General features: G+C 39.3%; 1 protein-coding gene across 2 annotated transcripts in view; it reads left to right on the plus strand.

Annotated features, from left to right (window-relative positions):
- The window catches only part of TMEM163 (transmembrane protein 163), an 88,052-nt gene that overhangs the window by 40,689 nt on the left and 20,853 nt on the right, over positions 1 to 26,510 (plus strand). For both annotated transcript variants that reach the window (XM_059852589.1, XM_059852588.1), the window contains 2 exons: positions 12,448 to 12,491; positions 13,603 to 13,694. In XM_059852589.1, coding sequence (XP_059708572.1) covers positions 12,448 to 12,491; positions 13,603 to 13,694 — 136 coding nt within the window. The remainder of the gene's footprint in view (positions 1 to 12,447; positions 12,492 to 13,602; positions 13,695 to 26,510) is intronic.

Below are 26,510 nucleotides of genomic sequence, written 5' to 3' on the forward strand. Positions count from 1 at the left end.
ATCTAAGAGTGATAAAAGTGTGTGTGTGTGTTCATGTCTGTGTGTTTGGGGTTTTTTGCTTTCAATAATCTGAAAAAATGTTTTAAAAAATATAGGGTTGCCAAATTTTTAAAAAAATTTTGCTATCTGATGATTGTAGAAGACATTTTAACTCATTTAAAGTTACATCCATTTTCAGAAGGCCAACTGCAGAAATATTGAAACTGGATTTTCAGAGACTATGCTTATCACTTCAGAAAAATTAAGTCAGGATATTTTGGATGATTCCATGGATTGTTGGTGCTTAGTGCCTTCCACTAAAAAGTCTTAGGACTCCAAGTGAATTACATATCAACCCTGCTTTAAACATTCCCTGTATACTGATACATAACATTTTCATCTTAGTTTTGAAGGCTGCATAACAGGAAAGAAAAGCAAAAAGATCAACAGCAGAAATTCTTTGTATGTTAAAAAAATACATATATGCTGCTTGACATAACAGGTTTTATCCTGGGAATATGTTTGTGAGGCTTTTCAAGAGCTTGCTCATTGGAGTTGTGCATGGAACAGAAAAAAATAATTGATGTAGTTTAAGTTTTATTGACATGATTACATGTTGTAAATAGTGATGTACAACCTTGTAATATCCCTCTGTCTTATCATCGCACTTTTTATGATATTATCTGGACTGTTTTCTGTCCAAATAAATTAAGCTCATCTCATCAGAGTGGTTTGCAAGTCTTCTGTTACTTTGATCAGAATTAGCAGAAGACGTGTCAAGCCAATTACTCTGAAATTGGGCAGATGCAGAGCAGTGTGGTATGTCAATCACTTAGTGGGTTTTCTTTCAGTTTTACAACTCTGGCTCTGTCAGGGAAGCTCTCCCCAGTCTTTGAATTGCTGGATATGATTCCCTATTGCTGCCTCTTGTCACGACCCTGCAAGTGCCAGAAAACTCTAAGAGTTGTAAAATGTTGCAAGACGCTTTATTTAGAATTTCTGCATTTAAAAGCTACTAACAGAGCTTGTTTAATCAAACACAGAACGAAGGAAATTTGCTAGTAAGGCTCATATTTCACTTTAATTTTTGCTTAATGACTTGGAGCTCACAGCTGACATGATACATTGGGTTTGCTCTTGGGCTATAGACCAAGCCTTAGTGCAGATCTATTTTATGTGTGCTGTGTGTCTGTGGCATCCTTGCTGTCAGAGCATCCCCATGCTACAGCACTGAAGCAGGATTGATGACAGGGTTCTTTATTGCAGCCCTTAGCAATAGATTGATGAGATTAACACATTGTCTGAGCAAGAGATTTGTCTGAAGGGCCTGCAGTTCCTCCCTACAGTTCCATTCAGCAGAGAACCAGCAGGCAGCTGCTGCTCTCCCCAGAAGGTTTGTTTATATTTCAGCTTAGAAAGATAAAAGATTGCACAGAGGATTTATTTTTTTCGATTTTTTTTTTGACTTTTGATCTGTTTAGAAGAATTGTTTCTGTTCAGAACTTGACTGTTTAATTAAATTTGTGCAAGAAGGATGACTTTTCATTTCTTGGTGGTTTTTATTAAAGGAGCATTAGTAATCCACTTCAAACTTAAAGATTTCCTGGCCTTCCAGCAGCTGTACAAGAAGTAGAGCCAGGGTCTGCTATCTTTTAGTTGGTGAGCTGAAATCAATCCATTTTACTTGAATTTCCTGGACTATTTCACTGTTTTGTACAAATAACATGATTTTTCCTATCAGAGATGGTAATGTTAGTGTAATGTTACTTTGATCATGACCCATGATAAAATATATGGAAATAGGTGATAAAATCTGCCATTTGGTCTAACTGAATGAAAGGCAACATTTTCAGACATCTCTTTATTTCAAGTTACCTGACCATAGAAATGAGGTCCTAGTGTAACAATCTAAATGATAAACTGTCACAGATTATCTGACAATACATTTAATGTCAATAAATATTGATAGGACAGTACTGAGATTAAATTATGAATAAACTTGCTTATTCAGAGTGACCATTGTTGTTTTGGCATTTTGAAGGTTTATTAGTAGAATGGACAAGTACAATTTATTATAATTGTGCTAGTTTTCCCAATTTGCCCTCTGTTCTAAAATACCTGTTACTTTATTCCAATATAATCCTTCCAGCTGTGAATTTTGGTGCTTTGTCAGATGTACCTTCTAAAGAAATTCTTGAACATACTGACCAGTAAAGGGACAGCAAGTGACTTTTCATTTTTAAAACTTCAGATTCTTAGCATGGGAACACCTCTGTGAGAGTTTTACTAGTTTATGATGTTAAATGGCAGGAATCTCACTTGTTAAAACTGAAGATTAAATAGAAGGATTTAACAGGGTATGGAACATTTGTGAAGAAGTATGTAGAGGTGTCCTTAGCATGGTGTGCTGTGGTTTTAAGTTCTGAGAAGAGGTCCTCAGGCTCCTGCATACTAAAATGGGCTGGAGAGGTCTGGTCAGATGTCCTTTCTTACAGCCAGTTGAGGTATCTAAATTTTTTCACATCAAAAAGTAACTTTAAACTGGAATTCTGTTTACACATGTATGTATAACCAGGTTTTAAAGTTTCTCCCATAAGTCACTGAGCTGTCTGGGATGGTGCACTCCTAATCTCCCTTCATAAAAGAAAAATCTCTAAGATTGTGCTGTATTCTGGCAGCCTGCTTAATTGTACTTGGCAGCTTGTTTTGGCTCTGGAGCTGCTCACCAGCCTTCTAATTAAATAGGGGTGCCCTGATATGTCTCTTGTCTCTGAAATCGATAGGGATGATGAAAAGGGCTGTGAAGGCAACTAATTATCTTTCAACATCCAATGCTTTTCAGTTTGGATCTTCCTTGGTTTTCATATTTCTAAGTTCATTAAAATGCTCGGAGAACAAACATTTTTTATGAGATGAAGTCATGAATGTGAATTTCTTCTGGCCTCGTGCTCACACACCTTGTTCCATTCTTGGCACGTTCAGGAGAGCCATGCATAGAGAAATGAATATAAATATATTTTTATGTAATATAAATCTCCAGCTTTGGTTTTGGTCAGGTGTGCATGGGCTCCAAGGGGAGCAGCCTTAGGTCTCTAAATCCCAAATGTAGATGTGAAGAGAATTTATTCTATTTCTGTTTATCTTCCTCAAGAACAGCATTGCAAGACAACCACTTCTGAGCTAAGGGAGGAACCAGACAAGAATATGAAGGAAAATGCCAAGCAAATATCTTCTTTTACCTTCTTTAAAAAATGGAACTCAGATAGGTGGTTATACTAGAAATGTTTTTTTTAAAAAGTTTCAGGCTGCCTCTGTGTTCTCAGATACCCGAGTTTGAATGTAATTTTTAATAGCTCTTTCTTATAATTTTTTGGGGTGTATTCATTATTTGGTGTCCAGCTGACAGTTTTGTATGGACTCATTTCTCTCTGTTCCAAATTCAGAACTTTTCAAAGGGAGCTAAAATGAGGGATGCTTAAAATAGTCACCTTTGCATTCATGGCTCCCAGTGCATTTGTGTTCTAGAGGTTTCAGCAGGACAAAACTAAGCTTTAAAACCTATCAGTGGGGGTGCACAAGTCACATCAGTTTCAGTAATTATAATTACATTATACTAATGCAAGTTAAGGGACAATGCAAAATCATTTCCAAAATGAATATTTTTTTCTGCACTTGATACACTTCTGAAGTCGTGCTGTATTTCTCTATAGAAGGAAACCTGCTTTGATTTTCAGAAGTCTGTTCAAATACTTTTAGTACAAAAATAGTCTCTCACAACTGTTGAGCTGTGGGACTGCCATAAAGCTCCTCCAGATCGTTTCTAATTGGGGTAATTTTCCATGGGCAAAGTTTGCAGTTCTAAAAGTGAAGGCTTTGACAATGTGAAATATAAAAGGCAGGTCAGAGCAGGACACAGTTTATTAGAATAGATAAGATATTGGTGGTGCCTGCTGTCACTCTTTGCAGAATTTCTCCATCCTTTTGTAGGGTGAAATGATTTTCCCTGTGTGCAACCCCCTGGACTGTGGAAGTACTTGCACCCTGTTTTAGGGATAAGAATTCTAGGGAAGGAAATGTGGAAGGGCAGCAGGGTGTGTGGGACTGTGCCAGCCACCTGCATCTACCTGCCTTTTCACACAGGTACACTCTCTCTTCAGAGTCCAGTCCTTCTGGATTATTAAATTATTCTGGATCCCTGATCTTCAAACATCTCCTGTGGTCCCTCATCCAATCCTCTGAAATAGGAACACTTTTTATTTTTATTTTTATCTAATTGTAATTATAATTTCATGTCTTTAATGACCTCAAACCCCATAACTTCCTCCACACACACACGGAAAGGAATAGTGAAAATCCATAAAATAAAGTAGATTCTAATTTGTTTGGAAAACGTTTCATGGTAAATACAAGCTGTTGCAATGCATTTCTTCATATGATGAGCTGCTTGAAATTTTACTGAAATTCTAGGGAAAATAAAAGGACTTTGATAAAAAAATTTGTATATTCACCTGGAACTTCTGTGGAAATTTTCCTGTCTGACAAATTTCTATTTGTTCATAAGTTGAAAATTTATCTGTGCTGTATCAAGGATTGTAGCTACTAAGAAAGAGTTCTTACAGTTAATGTGGAAAACTGAGAATTGAGCCAGTGCCTTTGTGGACTGGTTTTAAATGCTTACCATGGCTAAAATGTGTTTATTTTCTCTACATTTAAAGGCTGCTGAGAAGAGTCATACTGGAGTGAATGTAAACCATAGATAGGGTCTTTTTTCTTTTTTAAGAAGTGTATTTAAGCTACAGGATACGTGTAATACTTCTAGAAATATAGATATACTTCCAGAATATGATACAAGACAAAGCTAACTAAATCCTCTCTTGATCTACACTCTCCATGTTGCACTACTTGCAGCCAATTTATATGGAGCACAGGTTAGATTGCAGTGTGATCCCAGGTATTAAAACTGGATTCTGTCTGTCTGTCTGTCTGTCTGCTGCTCTGAGGATACTTTATTATTATTATTATTTTAACAGCAGCACTGATTTGTTTTAATGTTCTTGATTTCTAAAATACCCCAACTTGCTCACAGTCAAGTTTGAAATAGTAGCATGAAAATAGAGAGCAAAAATAAATAAAAAATACAATTAATCTGGAATTTTGGCACCTGGACATTTCTGATCTATTTTTTCTAGTCTAAATCTGGCAAACTTCAAATTGAGCATCTATTTAAAATGTAACCAGTAGGCTTCTTTACAGGAATGGAGACAAATAACCCTGTCAGGGGCAGGGGAAGCAGTTCTCACTGGGTATGCACGTTTGAGTGTGCTGTGCTTCTAAATAAAAGTTATTAACAATATTTTTTTCTTACAGACACCAATACACAGCCAATAGCACAGCCAATGATATTCATACATTTATTGTTGGCTGTGCTGCAGTTAGCCTGAATCCTTGCATATAAATTCTATGTTAATACATCTGAGCTTTTGTACAATATCTGCCTTTAATTATCTTTTTGAAAGGATCTCTTCATCTTTCTAATGTGACCACAGGACAGGAACTTACCAGAACCTGAGAATAATGGCAGTGTTTCATCTCTTTGATTAACAATTCAAAACCTTCAGTGACTGGTAAAAATGTTTAATCAGTGTCCTAGCTGTTACAGGTTTGAGGATATATTTATAAAACACGAGTTGGTTGAATTCCTGTGAAGATTCCAGAAACCCTTTAGGTCAGATAAGGGTCTTCACCTCAGTGTCCTGGCTTATTCTGTTAATTTTGTTTTAAATCAACTGGTCAGACTCCCCAAACAAGTTTGTTTTTGTTTGGTTTTTGTTTTCTTTTGTGCTGAGTAGAACCTCAATGCTTCTCTTGCCTCTGGTTAGTGAAACAAAAATGGGGAGAAATTTTGTGTTTGGAGAGTCTCCCAGGTCATTAAATCTAGATAACCCTTGCCTGGAAACAGCAAGTTACAAATCTTGGCCAGAGGGCTTTAGAAACAGCTGTTGGGTGTTTCTGATATCACCCAACATTTATGGTAATTTGTGGATTTTTAGCCAAGGTGCCGCTCCTTCCTTGTCCCAGTTCAGGGTCAAAGATCTTTTGGTTTTGGAAGCTCACTCCAGGCTTGAAATTACAAAGCTTGTGGATCGTAGGCATAAGCTGCAAAAACCTCCCTGGAAAGTGTTCAGTTGCAAGCATTTGCAACATTCTAGGCCATTTCAGTTATATTTGGAGTTGGGACATCAATAATACATAGTTTCATTAAAAGACAATGTGTTTTAATGTCATTGCAGTGAGTTATTTCGGGCATGTCAAGTGACCCCATTTGAAATACAACAGATGAAAGTATGCACCTGTATATTCAGTTGCAGAGAGTTTGCACCACATATCCAGCTGGTTTTTTATAGACCTAAATGTTTCATTATTTCTATTCTGAAATGCCAACATATGCATTCAGTATCCTGATAAAGCTCAACTGGAGCAGTAACATATGGACCCTCCTTTAGCTCCGGCCCCCTGGAAAGCCAAAACTAAACAAAAAGACCAAGTCCTCCTTTCCTTTGCTCTGATTTATTTGTGTTCCCTTTTTTTGAGATGATCTTGTTTGAAGACAGAAGGTTGGCACCTGAGAGAGGAAGCACGGGCGTGTGTGAAGCAGTGGGATGCCAGACAGGAGGGATCCTGCTCTCTCCTGTGCTTTGCAGAGCACTTGCACATGCTGGAATATTGCTGGAATATTGCTCCTGAGCAGCCCTGGAAATTGCTGCTAACTCAGCCTGATGGGAGTTGCCTGATTTCTGCCTTTACAAGCAGCTTTCCCTAAAGAAATGGTTCCTGGTGTTCATCTGCAGCAATGCTGGGAAAGAGTGCCACAGAAAATGGACAGTCCTGGTATAGCTGGCTGGCCATTTATTAGTGCTCCACTCACTGAAGGGTGGCAGGGAAAGCTTGCTGGAGGAGAAGATATTTCAGCAGCTGTTAAAAGATATCCCAGACATTATTTTTTTCTTTTTCTGAAATCAGGGACAGATTCACTGTCAGTGTCTGTGTGTCTCTGTCTTCAGGGGTTTTATGCCAGGATTTTTTATATCACTGCTATGCTCAGTTTGCTGTGTATTGCAGCTGGGTCACTGTGCTCTCCACAACGTTTCCATCATTTGGAAAGTTATCCCTTGTTTTCTGTAGTAGGATTATTTCACAGTTCAGGATTGGGCAGTCCTCTGAGTTTGCCCAGTCTGGCCCATTTGTGGGACATGCCAGGGGGGGCCTGGCTGCTCTTTTGGTGGCAAAAGGAGAAGTAAAAAAAGTCAAACAGAAGTGAATCTGCAGCCTAAGTGAGGTTTAGGACTGGTCTGTTTTGCATTCTTGGTTCCTTGTTGCTATTGCTGAGCACCATGGTATAATGGATAATCAGTTTCAAATGGAAACAAAAACATGTAAGCAAAGGGAGTTGGGGAGAACTGGCATTTCTTTTCAAGAACCACAAAAACAGGTGTTAAACACTTCTATAATTGAAACATTGAAAAATGAACCACTTAATATAGAAAATACTGAAATCAGCAACAACAACAACAACAACAATAATAATAATAGTAATAAATAATAAAAAAATCTGCTAGCGTCTGAACACACTGGTAAGAGCTGTTTTGATTAAACTCAAGGGAAAACCTTTGAACAAAGTCCTGAAACTTTCTTCTTCTCTACTAATAATAAGTGAGGAGTACATTCAACTTATATATGCTGTTGTATCTCACTGCAGAAAATGAAGTTATGGAAGTTTGCAACTACTAAAGATTTGACCATTGCCAAACAAACAAGCAAAATAATTAACTGCATAGTAGACAAGGAAAGACAGTTATTCCTGGAAGGTTTCACTCCTACCAATAGCAAAATTTGTTACCTTCCTGAATCTGCAGAGATTTTTTTCTGGATACTTTGAGGATTTTTTGTGGTTTCTTGGCCTGAGAGTGATGCCCCAGGCATGGCAGAGCTGGAGAGCTGATGTCTGGCTCTAGAGCCTCGTTCACTCAGTCCTAGAGCTGAACTTCCCCAAGGACTGAAATCTCCCAGGACTCTCCTGCAGCTCATTCTGCACAGCGTTGCTGTGACACCTTCCAGGCAGGTGGAAAAATGAACCCTCCTGGGGACTTCTTTACAATTGGTAGAGAATTCTAATGAGGTGAAGATCCAGGTTTGATGTGCATGAAGTTTAGGCTTCACTTGGTAGATACATCCCAGTGTAATGGTGCTGAGCAGAAATGAGAGCCTTTACCTTGTTGATGCAATATAAACTGAGAAAATCAGCTAAAGACTTTCTATAGATAATGTTTTTACACTTTTGCCAATTACTTTGGGATAGGAAAATGGATCTAGAAGGATGACACTGATGGATGGCTCTGGATCTGCCATGAAGATAAGGTATCTGGCAGACTTGTGCCTGAGATACTGAATGTGTGGCAGCCATTTGTAGATGCTGTTTGTAGAAATTTAATGCCTGTGCATAAAAATCCTTAAATTTTGCTCTACTAGAATTTTGGGGAAGGGAGAAGGCACCTGAGGCACCTGTTGATTTGGGTCAGTAGCATTTTTAACAAGGATTAGCATTATCAGACACGTCTGTTCTTTGCCTTCAGTAGTTATGAGGAATTCTTAGAGAATAACTGCTTCTTTGTTTTTCCCTGTTTGGAATGGATTTATTTTGAAATATTTGTTGTAACATTAGTTTTAGATGTTTTACCAACACTGGCAATGAAAACAGACTGTATTTCAGTCTCACTTCTGATTCAGCAGAACTTCCAGTTCCTCTTGCTCGTGACTGCACAACCTGCAAGATCTGCTTTGTAATATATAGAGACACAAGCCCACCATTTTCAGCAGTGTTCAAATTGCCTGACTGATTCTGCCAAGTGCAGGTCATGTGCCTTTGAAGCCTCGGTATTTTATGTGCTGACATCCAAGTGTGTCTTTCAAAAAGTTTAATTTCAAAGCAAACATGATGGAGTGATTGTCCCATCTAGAGGAGCTGCCTAAAAATAACTTTTCCCTTTATGAGTAGGTAAAAGGAGATTTTTATGACAAGTGGAGGAGCAGTTTTTATCCATCTCTCATTTGTAGTCAGACTCATCCCAAAAATTTTTGTGTGAAAGATCTGGAGTCAGAGTTAATTTTCTATCCTATTTCTTGTCTCCTAACTTTGTACAAAAAGGTGCCAGGGAACTTTCCCAGCACAGGGGAGGAAATGAGAGTCCCAGGCTAACAGCAGGGTCCTCACCCTAGAACAAATTTGAGCTGGATTGAACCTGCCAAAGTCTGGTGGCAGACTAGGTGTCTGGAAAGTTAAATTGGAACTGTTCTGTGGAGTTAAGGCCTTAGTTACATGATTTATTTCTGAGGCACATGAAATGAATAAAACCCTTATTTTGTTGAGGGTAGAATGTGTGGGAAATAGGCTATTTTTTATTATTTGGAATCAATTTGAAAGGGCTGAAGGAATTCCAGCAAAAGCTGACCTACAGGCCAGCAGACTTCACAAATTGCTATTGCTGTGCAGGTGGAGACAGAGGCAGGTTTGTTGCTTACTGTGCTGGCTCTATTTTTAGCTTCTGACTGCTTGCAAGTTCTGTTTACAAATGTCAGGAAAATGCATTAGGATTATCTGCTTTATTGTAGAGGTAATAAAACCTTGTCCAATTTAGCCAATAAAACAGCTAAAAGCAGGCTCCCCCTGTCATGGCAGTGCAGCTGCTCAGTGTGGCCTCACAGTGGCTTTAAGCTGCCTGCTCTGTTCTTTCCTCATTTCTTGTTTCCCACCGTTGTTCTGACTCTGGAGATTTGGAATCTCTGGGGGGTTTTTATTCCCATCTGGGAGTAGCTGAGAAGGCACTTTGGGAAGAGGGAAGATGAGGGGTCAGCAGAAGCTCCGTGGCCCATCCCTGCAGTGACTCTGGGGGCAAAAGGACCACAGATTCTCCTCTGCCCAGGGCTCTCAAATGCTTGGCTGCTAAGGAATACCTCCCCAAGAGTCCTTTTAGCTCCAGGGTCTGCAGTGGGAACCAGCTGGTTTTAGTGATGTGGTGGGTCTGGGGCAGCCTGTACTGGCTGATAGCCTGCAATCCAATATTCGAGCTGCTTTCACTGCCACAGAGCCTGGACTCGTGCACAAACATCCTGTTTAAGCTGGAATGACTTACTGGGGGGCTTTTTGACTGTACTTACCAGCTAGAAGTATTAATGTGCTTAGGGTGCTGTAACATTGTCATTTGACTCTGGAAGAAAAAGAAATGTGTTGTTTATTCCATTAGAAAACCAGTATAAAATATAAAACCAAATAAATATTATAGAAATGCATCTTTCCAGTGCTTAAAAGGTCTTTATTACCTTTATTATGGCCTTCTACCACTAAAAGTTAGTGTTGTAGGATGCCAGTCCTAGTCATATTCACTAATTAGCAAAAAGGTTTGAGCAGAGTTGTGACACTGTTAGTTAATACTTGTTTTTCATTGCTGTTTTAGATAGCTCAGGACAAACAGATTGTGTGTTACTGCTGTGATAGAATACATAAAATAAAAATAGTTCTCCTGCAGAATTCCCTGTGCTTTAAATATGTCCCTTCAAGCATCCTTAAGGTGTGGAACTGCTATCTGTATGCAGTTCATCACCAGAGAAATTACATATTCATTTTTAAAGGAACCATACAATTAGTTAGTTTCAAGTTTGGATCTGAGTTGGGAAAGAAACTGGCAATTTGGTAAAAATGGAGGAGTTAATTCCACTAGAGGGGTAAGCTAGAAATAGGAGTAAAAGTGTTGCTTTGAACTGCATCATATGGAAGCAGCAGTGACAGGAACATTGCAAGTTTGTATGTACCTGTGAATTCCTTTTTTTTTTCTTTTGCAATGTCTGCTGATTTTGAAACTATATTCCTCTAAGGAGGCAGACAATGAAAATTTGATAGGCAATATATTATTATGCAGTGAAGTGTTGAAATTTGCAGATCACTGGCAAGTCTGACCAAGAAATTTAGCTTCTTTTTTTACCTAGGGAATGAAGTGTGGGAGATTATGGTTTAAAAATGAGAGGGAGATGTAAATCTACACTGTTTCAATATTCTTCAACTTTGAGAAAATTGGAGTCTGGAGAGGAACCTTGATGACTTTTCTTTGTGTTTTGGCCAAATGTAATGATAAAGTCCAAATATTTGTGACATCTGGCTTGCTCTTGACCACACCTAGGTCTTAGATCCATAACAAAAAGGGGTTTTCTCCCCAAGAATTTAATTTCTGTTTATCCAGATAAGTGCCCCAGGTCTGCAGCTTGCTGTTACTGAAAAGAGCAGTCAAATCATAGTGTCTCTGTTCTGCCAAGCTGCTCTAATGAACACTGACAATCAGATATTGTGTTTGTCAGCCTGAGATTGACAAAGTCATTGATGAGTCTGTTTTTTGTTTTATTTGTTTTATTTTCTACAAAAATATGTTTTATTAAGTTAGCTGAAATCTGTTTGTACAAGAGTAGTCAAATCAATCCTTCTAGGCTTTATTTCAAGTCCTCAATACTGGAGCTGGAGTTCTGTGAGTTGATTCAGGGAGCAGTGCCTCAGATGACCCTTCCCAAAGCACAGCAAGAAGGATGGAGTGCTCAGTGCCTGAGAGCTTGGCTGGGGTGCTGTGACCCTGGGAGCTGCATTTGGTGAAGTCCCATCTCCAGGAGGCTCCTCTCCCACTGCTGCCTGATTCTTCCCTGCATTCCTCTGGGCTGCTGAAGTGTTTGTTCTGGCACAGGCCTTCCTAGAATTGGAAACTGAGCTGATGAAATCAGGATGTGAGGAGTAAAATTTTTTAAATTGTGTTTTTTTCCCTAGGAGTAAGCACATTTTCAGTCTTGGTTATTTTTTTAGAAGGTACTAGGTGGTCAAAACCAGGGCTGTTCCAAACTTCTCCTGCTGATATTTTTGCACTGGAAGCCACTGAAATGATGGGATCTGCAGCATTTCTTGGGGCTGTGTGAGTTACCCTTGGGCTTTTTGCCAAAAAGATGGCACTCAAGAAGCCTCAATGGGCCTGTGTGGTTTTCTGTCATTCAGTTCAGGTGGCCTGAAACTCCTGGCTGGAGCAAGGAGCACTTTGAGATGTATTCCATTTTCTGGGAGTTTGATATTGTAGTTTCAAAATGTTTTTGTTAAAGACTGCATCTAAACCACAGCTTGTTTCATGAGCAGACTTTTTGAATGCTGCTTAATCTCCCCATTACAGTTTTGGAAGAAATCTCTTCAATGTTCTGACCATTTCCTGTGGCACAACGTCTTTTTGTAGACATTTTTTAGGTGTTGGGTCAGGTTGTTCTGGTGGGAATTGGGTGAAAGTGAATCCACATGTTAAAACTGTTTTTTTAGCTCTTGAACAACAGAAAAAGAAAAAAAAAAGCAGTGAAGTAAGTTTAAAGTAATTCTAAATAATATTTTCTTTCCTTCAGCTGTCTCCGTAATGAGATACAGTGCATCATCCTTTGGATTTGCTGTAAGTAGAGATACAACTGAAATATTATCTACTCTTTTTTTCTTTTCTAAGGGCCTTTTCTGAGCATGAAATACTGTATTTTTTTCTTATGGTAAGTTCATGGAACGGTGTGCAAAGTCTATAATGGATTAGAAAACTTGTTGCAAAGTCAAGCATTGGAAAGGGTGGCAAAGATACTCTAATTATACTTTTTCAGTTTCTGCCCATTAAGTCCTATCCTGGAGTTAAAAGCCATGCTTCTACCTTATTGTTGATGTAATCCAAAATATAGGGTTTTCTTATACAAAATCTCTCAGCTACACATCAGTTTTGTTGTTGAACTTGAACCAAATTCTGAATTTCCTTTCTGAGCTGTTCCCATTGAAGCTGATGGTAAGACTGCTCCTGACTTTGGGATGTCAGCTTTCCTTTCCAGTCCTTGCCATGACTTTCCAGATTAGTGGCAGAGCAAAAAATTCCTAATGATAAGCAATGACTCACATAAAATAATTTATCTTTTGCTTTCAATTCTGAAGGTCAGATTGACTCTGTAGGAAGTTTGACATGGGAGTGAAAGTTCTTACAGTGGGACAAGCCTGGTGTTCAGTGTTCCTGACACCACATCTGCATTAATTTGGAATACAAAAATGGCAATTTTGCTGATGATACAGAATAATAAATTCATGTAGGATGAAATCTGGATGGGATTTTAGAGAAAAAGTTGATATTTTCTTGGTTGGAAACAAAAGCTCTTGCAGGAAATTAGTGACTGCAAGCATTTTTCTACACTTATTTCTTTACAGTCTTTGCATTTGGATTGGATTAGTGTTTTAACTCTTGGAGTGCTACAGTGGCAGACTGTGATGTTTGTTTTTTTCTTAACTTCTTCACAGCTGATAGATTAAAAATTCAATTTTTTTTAATCCTTTGATTGACTTTCTGAGCTCTGAGGTGTATCACCATGTAATAATACATGGCAAAAACGTGAACATCAATTCAAAAAATTGTGCTTTCATTAAAGTGATTTATTTGAAGCTGCCTTGGGCCTGTGCAGCAGGATGGTAAAGGCTTTGCTCTCAGTGCAGGGCACATTGAATGGCCCACAGGACAATTGACCCTGTGTCTCTTGCAGTTTGATGCCACCCTGGACGTTTTGTCATCGGCGATAGTTCTGTGGCGTTACAGCAACGCGGCCGCGGTGCACTCTGCGCACAGGGAGTACATGTGAGTACACTTCATTTCCTCTGCTCTGCCAGGGGCCTGCAGAGCTTTTGATGTCAGGCTGGGACACTACACATTCCAGGGCTTTGACCAAAATATTCTGTCCTGTCAGCAAGTATTCTTTCCTTCTGCCAGCTCACTGCTCGCTCCCAAACACGCAGCCCCTCCTTAGGCAGAGCTCCCTGTGGTTGGGATTTTCAGTTTCTTTTTAGCCAACATAGCAAAGGTTAGGCCTGTGCAATTTGTTTTCCCTTGCAGCACCTGTATCAAGTGAACTGTATTTGCAATCTGTAATAGATTTGTAAATCTTTCGCTTTGCATCTTACCGAATTATTCTTACCAGAGTATGTTTTTTGAAATTGATGCTTGTATTATATTTGTACTTCTCTCAAGAAGTTTGAATATGAATCATTTAAATATTTTTTAAAGTAAGAGTATAGCAGTGATGCATGTCTTCTTTATGCTTACTTTGCAAGCAAATTTTTTCCATATTAAATGTTTGATGTATATATCGTAGGGGGGGAAAAAAGTCTTTACATATGCAGTGCAGTATTGATCACAGTGAAAATTGTGTTCTGCATCATTGTGCAGCATTTCTATGGGTGATTCATATGTTAGCTGAGAGGATCAGGTGGAGATTGAATCAAGAATTTTTCCAACTAGTGCATAAGAAAGATTTGAAATTCCCACTCAAATTTTGGCCATCTAGGTGGAGAATTGCAGTACATTTGCCTATTTTTGGTTTTTTCTCTGTACTGCCATTGCTGGCAGCACTCCATCTGGCTGGATAATAGTTCAGCTGTCCCCTGGAATGGACTGCAATTTTACAATGAAGGGGAGTAAGGTAGGTTCTGGGCTGGAACATATCTAATGATGTCCCTTTAATAAAGGGCAGCTTGATGAAACTAAACATTGCATAACTGATAGGATAAAAAAAAAACAACACAGGAAACCAACAACAAAAAGCCACACTGAAGGGTCTCAATCAAATCTTCACAATCTTTTTCTAAAAACTGAGAAAAAGTAAGCAGTATTTTTACATGCCTTAACTCAGGCTCATGCAACAGCTTGCCAGGGCTGTGAGTTCCTTTCTGGCAGGGCTCCATACAGAACAGTTTGGAATAAAAGGCCATAAAAGACTGATGTGGCATTGATTCATAAAAGTAAATTCAGAAAAATGTGATTTAAATTAGTTTTCCTGCACAGATTTGGAGATTTTAACATACATTTTCTTAGCATCTTGCTTTTGTGGGTGTCCACAGAGATTCCTGTCAACATTCAGTTAACATATTTTTGAAATCTTCTGTTGGGCTTTTTCAAGTGAACCTGGTAAAGTATTTAAAAGATAAAGTAAATCCCAATACAAAAGAAGACTCAATATATCCCTATGGCTAAGCCAGTTAACTGAACAGGCAAAGTAGTAAACATATTTTCCTGTTTTTTTTATGCTCATTTTTTATTTGCTTTCATATAATCCCTCTGCTTTAATAAGGCTGAATTAAGTCAGTGAATTACTTGCTATGCCCATTAGTTGAAGACAGTGAGGGTTTCAGTATCAAGTGAAAGAGTGTTCCCATGTGCTGGGAATATGAATCACTGGATATCAGCCTGGTTATCCCTGTTTCCAGAGCTGACAGAACCACCACAGTACTGACAGCAAAGAGATGGTGAGATGGTTGTGCTGCTTAAGGCAACTCTTACTGTGTCAGATTTTTGAGGGTGGCATATTTCTAATTTCCTGTTGTGTTTAATCAATCTCTAGCTTGAAACACTGCATGTAATTATTTTTCCTCCTTGACACTGGGAGAATGTTGCAATGATGCCTGCTGGCTGCTTGCTCAGCTTATGAATAATCAATCTTTGCATCATATCTGTCTCTAACTCCACCTGGTCTGTCACCATCCCTGTTTTTTGTGGGCCTCCTCCCCCAGACTCCTGGACAGTGTGGTGCAAATTTGTGTGGGTGCTTAGGTTGTGCTGTGTGTTATTCCTGTTTTTGTGGGCCTGGCCATATTCTGCCTTAGTGCAGGGGTCTGTTTAGCAGAATAAGGTGTACCAGAGTAGCTTCAGTTTAGTTCTTTATTTATAGGTCTCTCTTATTGATTTAAATATTACACTGTGCCTTTGTATCCTAACAGACCTGAAAAAATCCTTGTCTCCTTGGCAAAACCCAAGTGGAATTGCCAATTAATTGTGTTTTGCAAATTTATAAAACTTCCTGTTTCATAAACTTGACAGCAAGAGATTGATCCAAAATCTGTTAAAATCAGTGTAAAGCCTCTCATGGAAAGGCAGCATTAGAGTCAGTCCTTGCTCTTGGACGTCACTGAGAGAGAACATAAAGATAGACTGAAAAACACACCCCCAGGAGCAGGCACGGAGAATACAGCCTGACTCATGATGTGCTATGAATTAAATACTGAGAATAAAATGCTAAGATGTGAAAGAAATGCGTAGTCTTGCCTGAGCTGTAGCCATATGGCAGTTGGAGCTGCAGCATTCCATGGGCTGGCACTCCCAAGGGTACAGAAGTGCTTGCTGTGCCAAGTTCTGCTCAGAGGAACCAATGCATTTCCATTTGACTTCAGGGCAGTTGGAGTGCTGAAACCATCATGTAAATGTGTCCTGCTGAGCTTAACTCTGCTTATTGGGTTTCATTTTTATTAGATCATTTGATTTCTCTTGTTTTCTGGGGTGAGATGAGAAGGTTCTTTTTCAGAGTTCATCCCTTTGGTTCATCCTTTCTCTCCAGGGTGTCAGCCACTGCACACAGCTCAGAAGAGGCTGAACCCCTGGCAGGGGCACCAGCCCTGTAACCATTTGTTGATTCTCCAGATTCAGCCATCTCAAATCTCTCCTTTCACTGGGAGGATTGATGATAAAACTCCTTTTGCTCCAGAGTCCTTTACTACCACTTCTAGAGCTTTGTCACCCTTCCTGCTGCTGCTCAGACTGCTCCTGGATGTGTCATTGGTGCCCACATGAAATAAAAGCCAAGGCTAAAACATTCACCAAGATCAGGAATTAAACCACTGCAAGATTGAGAGACTGCTTGACTCTGCCTAGCTGGCTCATTAATGAAAGAGTATGTGGGAGTGGGATGAATATTTGATGTTTTTTAGAAGAGTCCTTGAGAGAATTGTAGGTCTTGAGGCAACACAAGGGTTGGGAAGGACTGCAGATATCTGGGAGGAGAGTCAGAGTACATGCATAGTTCATGAGTACTTGATCTGCTCAGTGTGATGTGCTAGGTTGTAAATTAACATGCAGGAAATGTAAAGGCACTGAACAAGTCATCAAAAAGCAAAGATCAAGGAATAAAAGAAAGGAAAAAAAGTGCTGAAATAACTGGAGAAATAATTTGAAATCTCCACTAAAGATGAAAATCTAAAACTGAAATTGACTGAGATGTGCAAAGAAATGTCAGTGGTCCTCCTGGCTGCTCTCCATAACCAGTTTACAAATGCCTTGAATATTCTGCCCTTTGGTAAACCCTTAGCAACTTGGTGACTTCTGGGTTGCTGAAACAAATATAAATCTGTTGAAGAAGAACTTTATTGACACTGCTTTGGCAACAGTGGCTTTTCACGTGCTTAAATAAACTCAGTAAAGAAGAAATTTCTTAACAGAAGACTGGAAAAATATCTCATGAGATGTTGAACTAGTCACTGGCTATACAGCCATTTAGCTTCTGTTAAATTCAGGAATGCAGGACTTGGTTGGAGTACAGGAACGGTGTCTGAGGAGAAAGTGAGAAATATCACCAAAAAAGGAAGGATTGGAAAAACAGGATAACAAACTACATGCACACAGCCTTGAGGGAAAGCTTTAAAAACCAGAGCTTTTTCAGTACAGCTGGCTGGAAAGATCTTGCTTTTCTGTACAATGCAGTACAGGGCCCAGTATCTGCCTATGCCTGTGAGATCCATTCATTCTGGGGTTTTTGGCTACTGGGTTTTTTATTGCAAAACCCAACTCTGTACAGCATATTTAAAACAGTGATTCTTGACAGTTGCAGCTGGTGTTTGCTATATATTATTTTGTTGATGGTATCAAGTTAAATTCTGTGTTTCCCAGGAACCAGTCTGTCAACATCTTTCTTAACCCAGTGCCAGAGTAAATAGGAATCCTGACTCATAATGAACATTCTGGATTATGGCAAGAGCAGAAAAAGACACATTTCTCATGTTTCTTTCACTGTTTTGGTGTTGTGGTTTTGTTTGTTTGTTTGCTTGGGTTTTTTGATTACATATTTCAGACTCTGGCTATGCATTCCTTAATTATCTAATAAGAAAATGAAATTATATCGTGGTTTAATAATTTTAAACACACTTGTGGTGCTCTATGTTGCCATGACATAATACATAATGAATGCAGGTATGTCCTTTCTTTTTTTCTATTGGTGGAGCTGTTGTCTGAAACATGAACAGTAACACTAAAACTACAGGAATTAAAATCTACAGTGTGGTAGACACGGGTGCAGATATCTGTCATACCTCCACCTGCTGCTTAAAAATCTTTTTGCCGGAAGAGAAGAGTCATTTTGCAATTAGGCATTACCTAAATTCTTTGCTACTGTAACTTAACTTTTCATCTCCACACCTCAGCTGAGGCTGTGGGTTTTGGTACCTTCAGGATGCTGAGCCCATTTGCCCTGTGAAGAATGCCTGCTCTGGGGATTTGCTTCCTAATAGGTTCCTAAATTATGGGGAGGAAGAACTGGTGTTCTCCCCGGTTGTGACATTCAGAAGAACACAACTATAAGAGTCAGCTTAATCCAAGAATTTCTAATTTAGCTTCAGCTAAAAGCAGTCTCTAAGAAAGATATCTGATTGCTTCTCAACAGAAATTATGTGAGAAATCACATGAGAAAATGTGATGAGACCCTAAGACAGAGCGAGCCTCTCCTTCCAAAGTAATTGTAACCCTTTTTTCTCTCTTGCTCCTGTTCAGATGACACCACTTGGGAATATTTACCCTGTGTCTGGTCATGGGGAGTCTTGCAGAAGTTATACTGAATATATGTGCATTACAATTAGGCATATGGGAATATAGGAATGTGGGGATTGTGATGTATCCTACTTTTGCACTCAAAGCTCGGAAGAATTAGAAGCCACTTTTATGACTGTCATACTGCGAAGTTAGGTCTGGCTCTTCTCTCTTCCTCTGATTCTAAAAGAAAGCATGTTGATCTATATGGTTCCAGGGCACATTCTCTCTTGGTTCACAGAATTGAATAAAACCACCCAAATTTTCAGTATTTCTATTGTGTTTAAATTTTCATGTGAAGGTTGGCTCTGCTGTACTGGTTAACCCAGCTAAATGAGCACTGTCTATTTAGGTAGTGTTGAATGAAAATAATCCTCTGGGTTCAGACCCAACATATCAGTCACATTGAAAAAGCTGTGGGTAATTTTATCTATACCATGCACACGGAAGAGACTCGAAGCACAGATGGCAAAATCCACACCTACCCACAGTTCAGGGCAAACCTCTGTGGCTGGAGGCAGAGCTCTTTTGTGATGAGTGAATGGAATACCTAAGTGATCTGGAAGAATGTCAAATGCATGGAGCTGCAGACAGCTCAGAACCCACCTCTGCAGCTCATGTGTGGTTCTCAGCTACCAGGGGTTTGGCCTCACAGCACATTTTCACATCTCTCCCACAGGATGAGGCACAATAAAGAGTTTTCAAAGGTAGTGCTCACCTGTGCTTGGATATCTGCTTTATAGGAGGAGAAGTATAGTTTCCTCTTAACCACACTGAAAATTTCTAAATCATTATTTCTTCTGAGGTATTTGGCCAAAATTCTACATCCAGGTACAGTGCTAGATATAAGAGTTGCTTCATATGGCTGATTTAATAAACATCATCATTCTCCATAAATTCATTGTCCCATATTTGGGTAAAAATAAATCAATCACAAACTTTACCCAGACAGAAATGCATTTATGCCTTGTGCAAGCACACCCCAAAAAATCATTGCACATACAAGTTATATTAAATATGAAATAGAAAATGTATATATTTATATATTCTAAAATCTGTTTCAAAAACCGTGGCATCTGTAGACTTGGCAATGGTTTCACTGGAGCTAGATCCAAAACCTATGAAAGGCTTTCCTTCTACTTGACTGGTAGTTGATTAAGCAGCATTTGTGTGTTTTGCCTAGTATTTACACATAGGCCTATGTGTGTAAAATCAGGGATGTGACGTTTCCTCTGCTGGAATTTGATGGTCAGCATAAAAATGAATATTGTAGGAGTTCTCAAAAGGGTTTAATTTCCAGGTTCAGGGGAATGGCAGTCTCTGATCATCTGCTGCAAGGGAGGAGCAGTGCTGGAGCCAGGAAGGGTGGTTGTAAGGCAGGTGTACTCCAAGTGCAGCTGCAGAGTCTGTGCAGACCTAGGAACCAGAAAACAGGTCATGAGAGCTTTTGGACTCCCCCCAGTTGTAGAAATGTCTGTTAGCTTTTTCTGGTAGATATTCCATACCTGGGGTATCAAATTATTTATGGAACTGTTGCCCCAGTTCAGCTGCATGATGTTAAAGTATGTAAATACCCTGTTCTGCAGCAACTAGTTGAAATCCTAAGGGATAATAAATGTTTTAGAAGGCCTGTAACACTTTCAGCATGAAATGGCCCCCTAGCAGAGCTGATCTGAGTTTCAGACATAAACAACATTTCCCCTCAGTGTCTTTTAAGAAGTCAGACACATGATATCACAGCACACTTTTCTAACACAATAATTGAAAAGTTGATTTTCAGTGGTCATTTGGACTATTACTTGTATTCTCTTTATTGTGTAATCTAGTTTGGGCTTATGTTTTTTTATGGTGAGAAAAACAGAGTAGCTGTAATGATGCTGATCTGGATCCTGGCAGTTGGGGGTGGATTATGGAACATGTGTGATGAACAGCAAGCCCACTTCGTTCCTTTTAAAGACAGTCTTAAATTGACTCCATTCCCTCCTCACTGAGCACCAGGCAGGTGTAAATACCCTGAACAGCTGTGATTCTGTACACTTTGGTATCCAAAACCTCTTCAGGAGCTACACCTGCTAACAGAAAAGCTACACCAGTAGCTAATGTAACTGCCTAATTGGACACAAGGAAGCTTTAGATTAGCAGTAGAGCATGACAGGACTCTGAAGACTGAGGCTGATGTTGCATCTCTTGCCTGTGTATTACCATAATATGTCACAGTGGTAGTTCTTTTTAGAAAAGTCCTTTAATGAGTTTAAGAGGCAGATGTTAACAGTTGTTGGAGTTCTGGATGTCACCCTCATGAAAAAGGTGACTGCCATGTCACAGAACAGCAGCAAATGTTAGTCAACAGCTGCATTGCAATTTGGATTTCTCTGTTTAAAGGAAAGAGCAGCAGAGCTGTGGCACAGTGGGCTGTACACTGGACAGGCCCTTCCTGCCACAGAGGTGCAGTCCCTAAATAGAGCTGCTGCTGTCACCTGCCCCTGCTGTGCCTGGGCTGCGTGCAGGGGTGCTGCTGCCAGACACCCCCAGCTCAGCTGCTTGGGGCTCCCCTCTGCTTCTTTTCACACCCTTCTTTCATGGCAGGGGTGGCCCTTGCTCAGTTCCTCACTTGTGTGACAGCAGATTTTCCCTGCCCTGGTTCTCATCATCTCCATCAAGCAGATCCCACTGATTTGCCACTAGAAAATCATTTTAGGTGCTCAAATTTGAACCTTTTCCTCCAAATCCTTATCCTTTAGATTCCAACATTCAGTTTTGACTGCACTTGAGGATTCCTGAGCTGGCTGTTTCTGGCATTTTACACTTGACTACTGTAAGCAGGCTCTGAGAGCTGCCATAGTTCCAGTATTTAACAGGCTGACAGCCTCTCCTCCAGAAGAAATGTGGTGCAAGTTATTGCAAGCTCCAAGTTATTAATGAAGGAGCAGTCACAGCATGTAATTTGTGTTTGGGGAAGGAAGAGTGAAAACAAGAGTACCAGCAAGGCAAAGAGATGGTAAAGGGTTCCTCTCATGTAGTTAGACATAGAAGACAATTGAGGAAAAAGTATAGATACAGAATTAGAAAGTGAATGAATACTTCATGCTCAAAAATATTTTCCTAACTTCTGACAGCAAAAACCTCCTGGACAATTGCCCTCTGTGTTGCACCATGTGACTTCCCCTGAATGATTCCCTGCATGTTATTCACTCTCTCAGCCACTAATACTAAAATCCCTTCTAATCACAGGGAAACAGGATTTAGCACTTTTACAGTTTTTATTAGAATAATTAAATTTATAATTTTTTTTTCTTCCTTAAACTCTAGAGGTTTTATTGGTGGGTTTACTCAGAGATTAAATTCTGTATCCATCATAAAACTGATTTTCTCAGCTTTGCTGAAGAAGCTCACATTACTCCTGGGCTTAGAGCTCATATTGCTCTTATTGACCTGCAGCTCATTTTAATGTGAAGTTACAGTTCCTTGCAAAGTAATATTTTTCACCCCTTCAGTGGTGAAACAGCCTGCAGAGATTTTAACATTTCCTTTTCTGTGGGCTGTTAGGAGTCCTTAGTACTGAAAGATCTTGACAGAGCCTGCAGAGTTAAAGATTTTGTGACTAAAAATTAATAGGTTCAGAGGATCCTGCAGGTTGGAAGGGGCCTCAGGAGGTCTCCGGCACAGGCTCTTGCTCAGAGCAGAGTGAGCTGTGAGATCAGAAAAGGGCACTCAAAGCTTTATCCACACAGGACTCCAAACCTTCCAAGGATGGAGGCTCCACAGCCTCTCTGAGAAACTGCTCCACTAAAAATCCATGGTGGAAATACAGTTTCTCTTAGGAAAATACAATGTGGTGAGATTCTTAACAATCAAGGAAATGCAGAATTAAAATAGAGTAAACCAGCTCTTGTAGAGTAACCAGAATACATGTAGAAATTAGAAGCATTGTCTTTTATTTAGAGCATTGTGGCTGCCAGAGAACTGGATGAGGAACAGAAGCTTCTTTAGATGGCAGCTTTGCAAATGTGAGAATAGAGTTCCTATCTCAAGAATATGAATACAAATCCTAGTGCTTTATACATTGATTTTTTTTTCCAGTTCTTTTGTCATGTTTACCCCTGTAGCTCAGCTGAAATGATCAAAATGTTTTCATTAATAAGGCAAGCAATCTTGATACCAGAAAGGAAGTTTTTACAGTGAGAACAATCAATCACTGGAACGACCTCCCCAGGGATGTGGCAGAGTGCTCACTGTGGGAAGTTTCCAAGATGCAGTTGGGCAGGGTGCTGAGCATCTCATCTAGGTGCTGTAAAAGGTTGGACCAGGTGACATTTGGAGGTTCCTTCCATCCTGGACTCTTCTGTTGTTCTGTGAGCCTCTTTGCTTTGGTAAAAGTAATAAACAGCCCCAACCCCCCACCAAATAACCCATATAATCAAAACAGGTCAGCTAATCTGGGATACTGCAATGAATGAAACAGGTGGGAGAACAGAACAAAATTGGGAAGTAATTAGACTGCTCCTGACAAATTTGTTTTATTCCATGTGGTGTCATCATGTTTGAGGCATTAGTTTAATGAACTGGAAGCGTGGTGGTGAAATAGTTTCCAGGCTGTAACAGACAAACCATCAAGGGCACGAGACCCTTTTCCTTCCCTACTGCCCAAAACAACTCCCTGAGAGCTGCTAGGAGAAAGTTGACACATTTTTGCATATTGTGTTCATATGCATCACCAGTTTTTTTAAATCCTTAATTTTGTTGTCCCACCTTTGCTGACTTGAGAGGAGGAATTACCAAGGGCTTCATTGCAAATCCTGGTTGGTTCAGTGCTGCTGTAAAGGTCTGCCAGAAAGAGAGTGAGATGATAATTAGGAAGGGGAAATGTTTGCCTTGGCTGTTCAGAGCAGTCATTTGATATGAGAAAATCTCCATTTCCAGTCACCCTTGCGTAGCTTTTCCCTGATCACTCTTGAGGTAGTTTATAGAAGAGCTCGATACTCAGGGTGTATTTGTAATTTCATTGCTATTACTGATATATTTTTTATAAAATGTTACCAAACCAGTAGCTGAGAATCTAAACCTGTAGTCTTACATCAGTCTGACTGCTGCTCACCTGGAGGAGCAGCCTGTTTATCTGAAAGGGGTCAACTCATGTTTAGTGTGGCAAAGCCATGCTAAAGGTAAAATTGCTTCATTATGTTGAAGATTAATCACCACAGAAATCTGAGTGAGATTAATCTCTAATTCTATGTTGGCAACATCACAGAATTTTAGTCTTATCACTATCTGTAGGAAATTATAGCAAAGAATTGCAAACTTTAAGATAGAATTAAGGCTAAACCCACAAATTAGGAGGCTGTTCTGCTGCATCTGCTGAATGCAAATGCATTGCATCGTTGGAGTTACTCTCCTTAGGAAATTAATTTTATCATAAAATGAGGGAAAGAAGTGCTAACTTATTAATAGCAGCTTGAAAATTGAGTTTGTGGAGATGGAAACCCCTGAATCTCAGTACTTTTCGTAGCTACCTGCTTAAAAGCCATTGACTTATGCAAAGCAACAAAATTTGATTAAGGAAAAGAGTATCAGGTGCTTACAGTGATTGATTTCCTTTTCTGGTTTCCTTATGAGTTGTGAAAATTTGTCATCAAAAGGAGGAATTGTGTTTGTTAGAGCTCCACACAGGGAATATGTGATGGAAGAGGTGAGGTGGCAGCTGTGTGTGCTGTAATGCAGTTAGACTGATCTGCTTCTGATGGGTGTGAAAAATCCAGGGCTGCTGTAGTACAAAATGGGTATTTATAGGGCTGGATGAATATAAATGGGTTGTATGTGGGTTGTAATACTGCTTTCAAGAAAACATATTTTGAAAATTGTCAAGATTCAATTGTCAGAATCAATCATTTGTTTTTAAGGTTTATTCAGGTGTCTGAATTCCACTAGAAGTGATCTAGCAGGGACAAAAGCTCCAAAGCTGTATAAAGAGAGTCTAAATTATTTCACTCTCAGTGCCTGAGGCTGCAGTAAAACCAATTTAACAGTGTTTCATATGGGACAAAATAATGCTGAAAATTTGACAGAACTGATGAGGTAATTTCTTACACAATGAATTACACTTCATATTGTCTTCTGGATTTTCACATGCAAATACTGCCTCAAAAACACATCAAGAAGTATCTTGGGCAACACCTACAGCAAGCTAAAGAAGGCTTGGTGGTTTGACTGTTAAATCTGTAATATTTAATTCTCTTGTAGTGTTCATTACTCTTGCATTCCAAATGCCATTGCTTTAAGGAAAAAAAAAACAAAAAAAAAAAAAAAAACCAAACAACAAAACTTTGAAAGTTTGAGCTGTGTTTGAGTTAAAAGTTGATTGTTGCCTGAATATCAGAGAGATGCCCTCACCTTGTCCTTTGTGAATTAGTTTTCTGTTCTTCAAACTGTGCTGCATTCTGAAAGATTCCAGAAAGATTATTGTTTCTGAAAAACAAATAAAGCTTTTACAGTGTGTTTTAGAATGTTTTGACTAAATTTTCTCTCTTCCTCCTTCTCTTTAGAAGCAATATATAGAACATGAGACTGAAGAAGATTCCAGATTCATGCATTCTTCATTAGAACTTTTCTGTTGCCTGTCAAACCTGTAGCATCAATTATTTTGCTTTACAGATCAGTTATAACTATAACTATTTAGTGGGTTCAGTGGTAACCTCTGACACTAACTTAGGTGGAAATGGCTGTAAAATAAGGACATGATCTTCAAGAGGTGCTGAAGATGTGAGTCAAGGGCTAGGACAAAGCTATCAGGGCTTTAAAGTCTTCTCTGTGTTAACAGCCCACCCTCACTTCTGCATCACTCCTCTTTCACTAGTTTTTATGGGTACTTCTGAGTTGATTTAAACCTGTTTAGAAATGGCAGTTTGCTCATCTAATTTAATTGAATGTCATTAATGAAATTGCATTTGCCAAGCACCTTGGCTCTAACACCCTCGGTGTGCAGTTGGAAACACTCTTTGGTTACACAGCAGTGATTGTTAGCAGATGGAAGTGAGCTGGCTTGTATTAACATTTTTGTGGTCTAGTACAGTGAAAGTAGAGCATGCTTACAATAACCAATTGCAACTTGTTTATTAGGTACTACAGTTTCTCAGATTAATTTTAGGAGGTTTGTTATTTTTTTACATTTGTTGTTGAATTTTGCATGATTTGCAGTCTACTTAGAAATTATTTCTAGCAAATGAGATTAAAAGAATACACAGTGCAGCGTTGTGTCTTAGTGGTTTTGCAGATAAATCAATACACTCAAGAAGGCAAAAACCATGTATTTTTTTGCTTGAAGTACTATACTCATGAATTTTGCATGGCCGTGGATTCCAAAAGCCAGCATGTAAAGGAGAAGCTAGGCTTGCTAAGTACGACTACTGAATGCTTATTCAAACCTCAGACTGCATTTCTGTCTGCTGTTAATACCCTTGTCACTGTTGTTATCATCTTCCTTTTCTTCTATCTACTTCAGCTATTTCTGGGTAAGTAGGTGGATGGGTATTCTTTTGCCACAGTAAAATTGAGCTGGAGAATAGGAGAAACAGATCAAGATTGCTGAAGTCGTTGTGTATCTGCTGGCAAATTTGCAAAATATTTGGGGGGTTGGCAAGTCCACAGAGATAACCCCAACTCTCTGATTTATGTGGGAACAAAATCCAGCCAGTGGTCAGGGAATGTTTGCCTGTCTTGCCCAGAAGTGTGCAGGGAATAAAAGATGTGCTGGGGGAAAAGGAAGATGCATTCAGTGGGCATCCAATTCTAGGTATTGCCACAGGGAGTGTGATCCATAGTTTGCAGCTCACAGAT

Source organism: Haemorhous mexicanus, chromosome 8 (assembly GCF_027477595.1).
Source record: "Haemorhous mexicanus isolate bHaeMex1 chromosome 8, bHaeMex1.pri, whole genome shotgun sequence".
In the NCBI taxonomy this organism is placed as follows: domain Eukaryota; kingdom Metazoa; phylum Chordata; class Aves; order Passeriformes; family Fringillidae; genus Haemorhous; species Haemorhous mexicanus.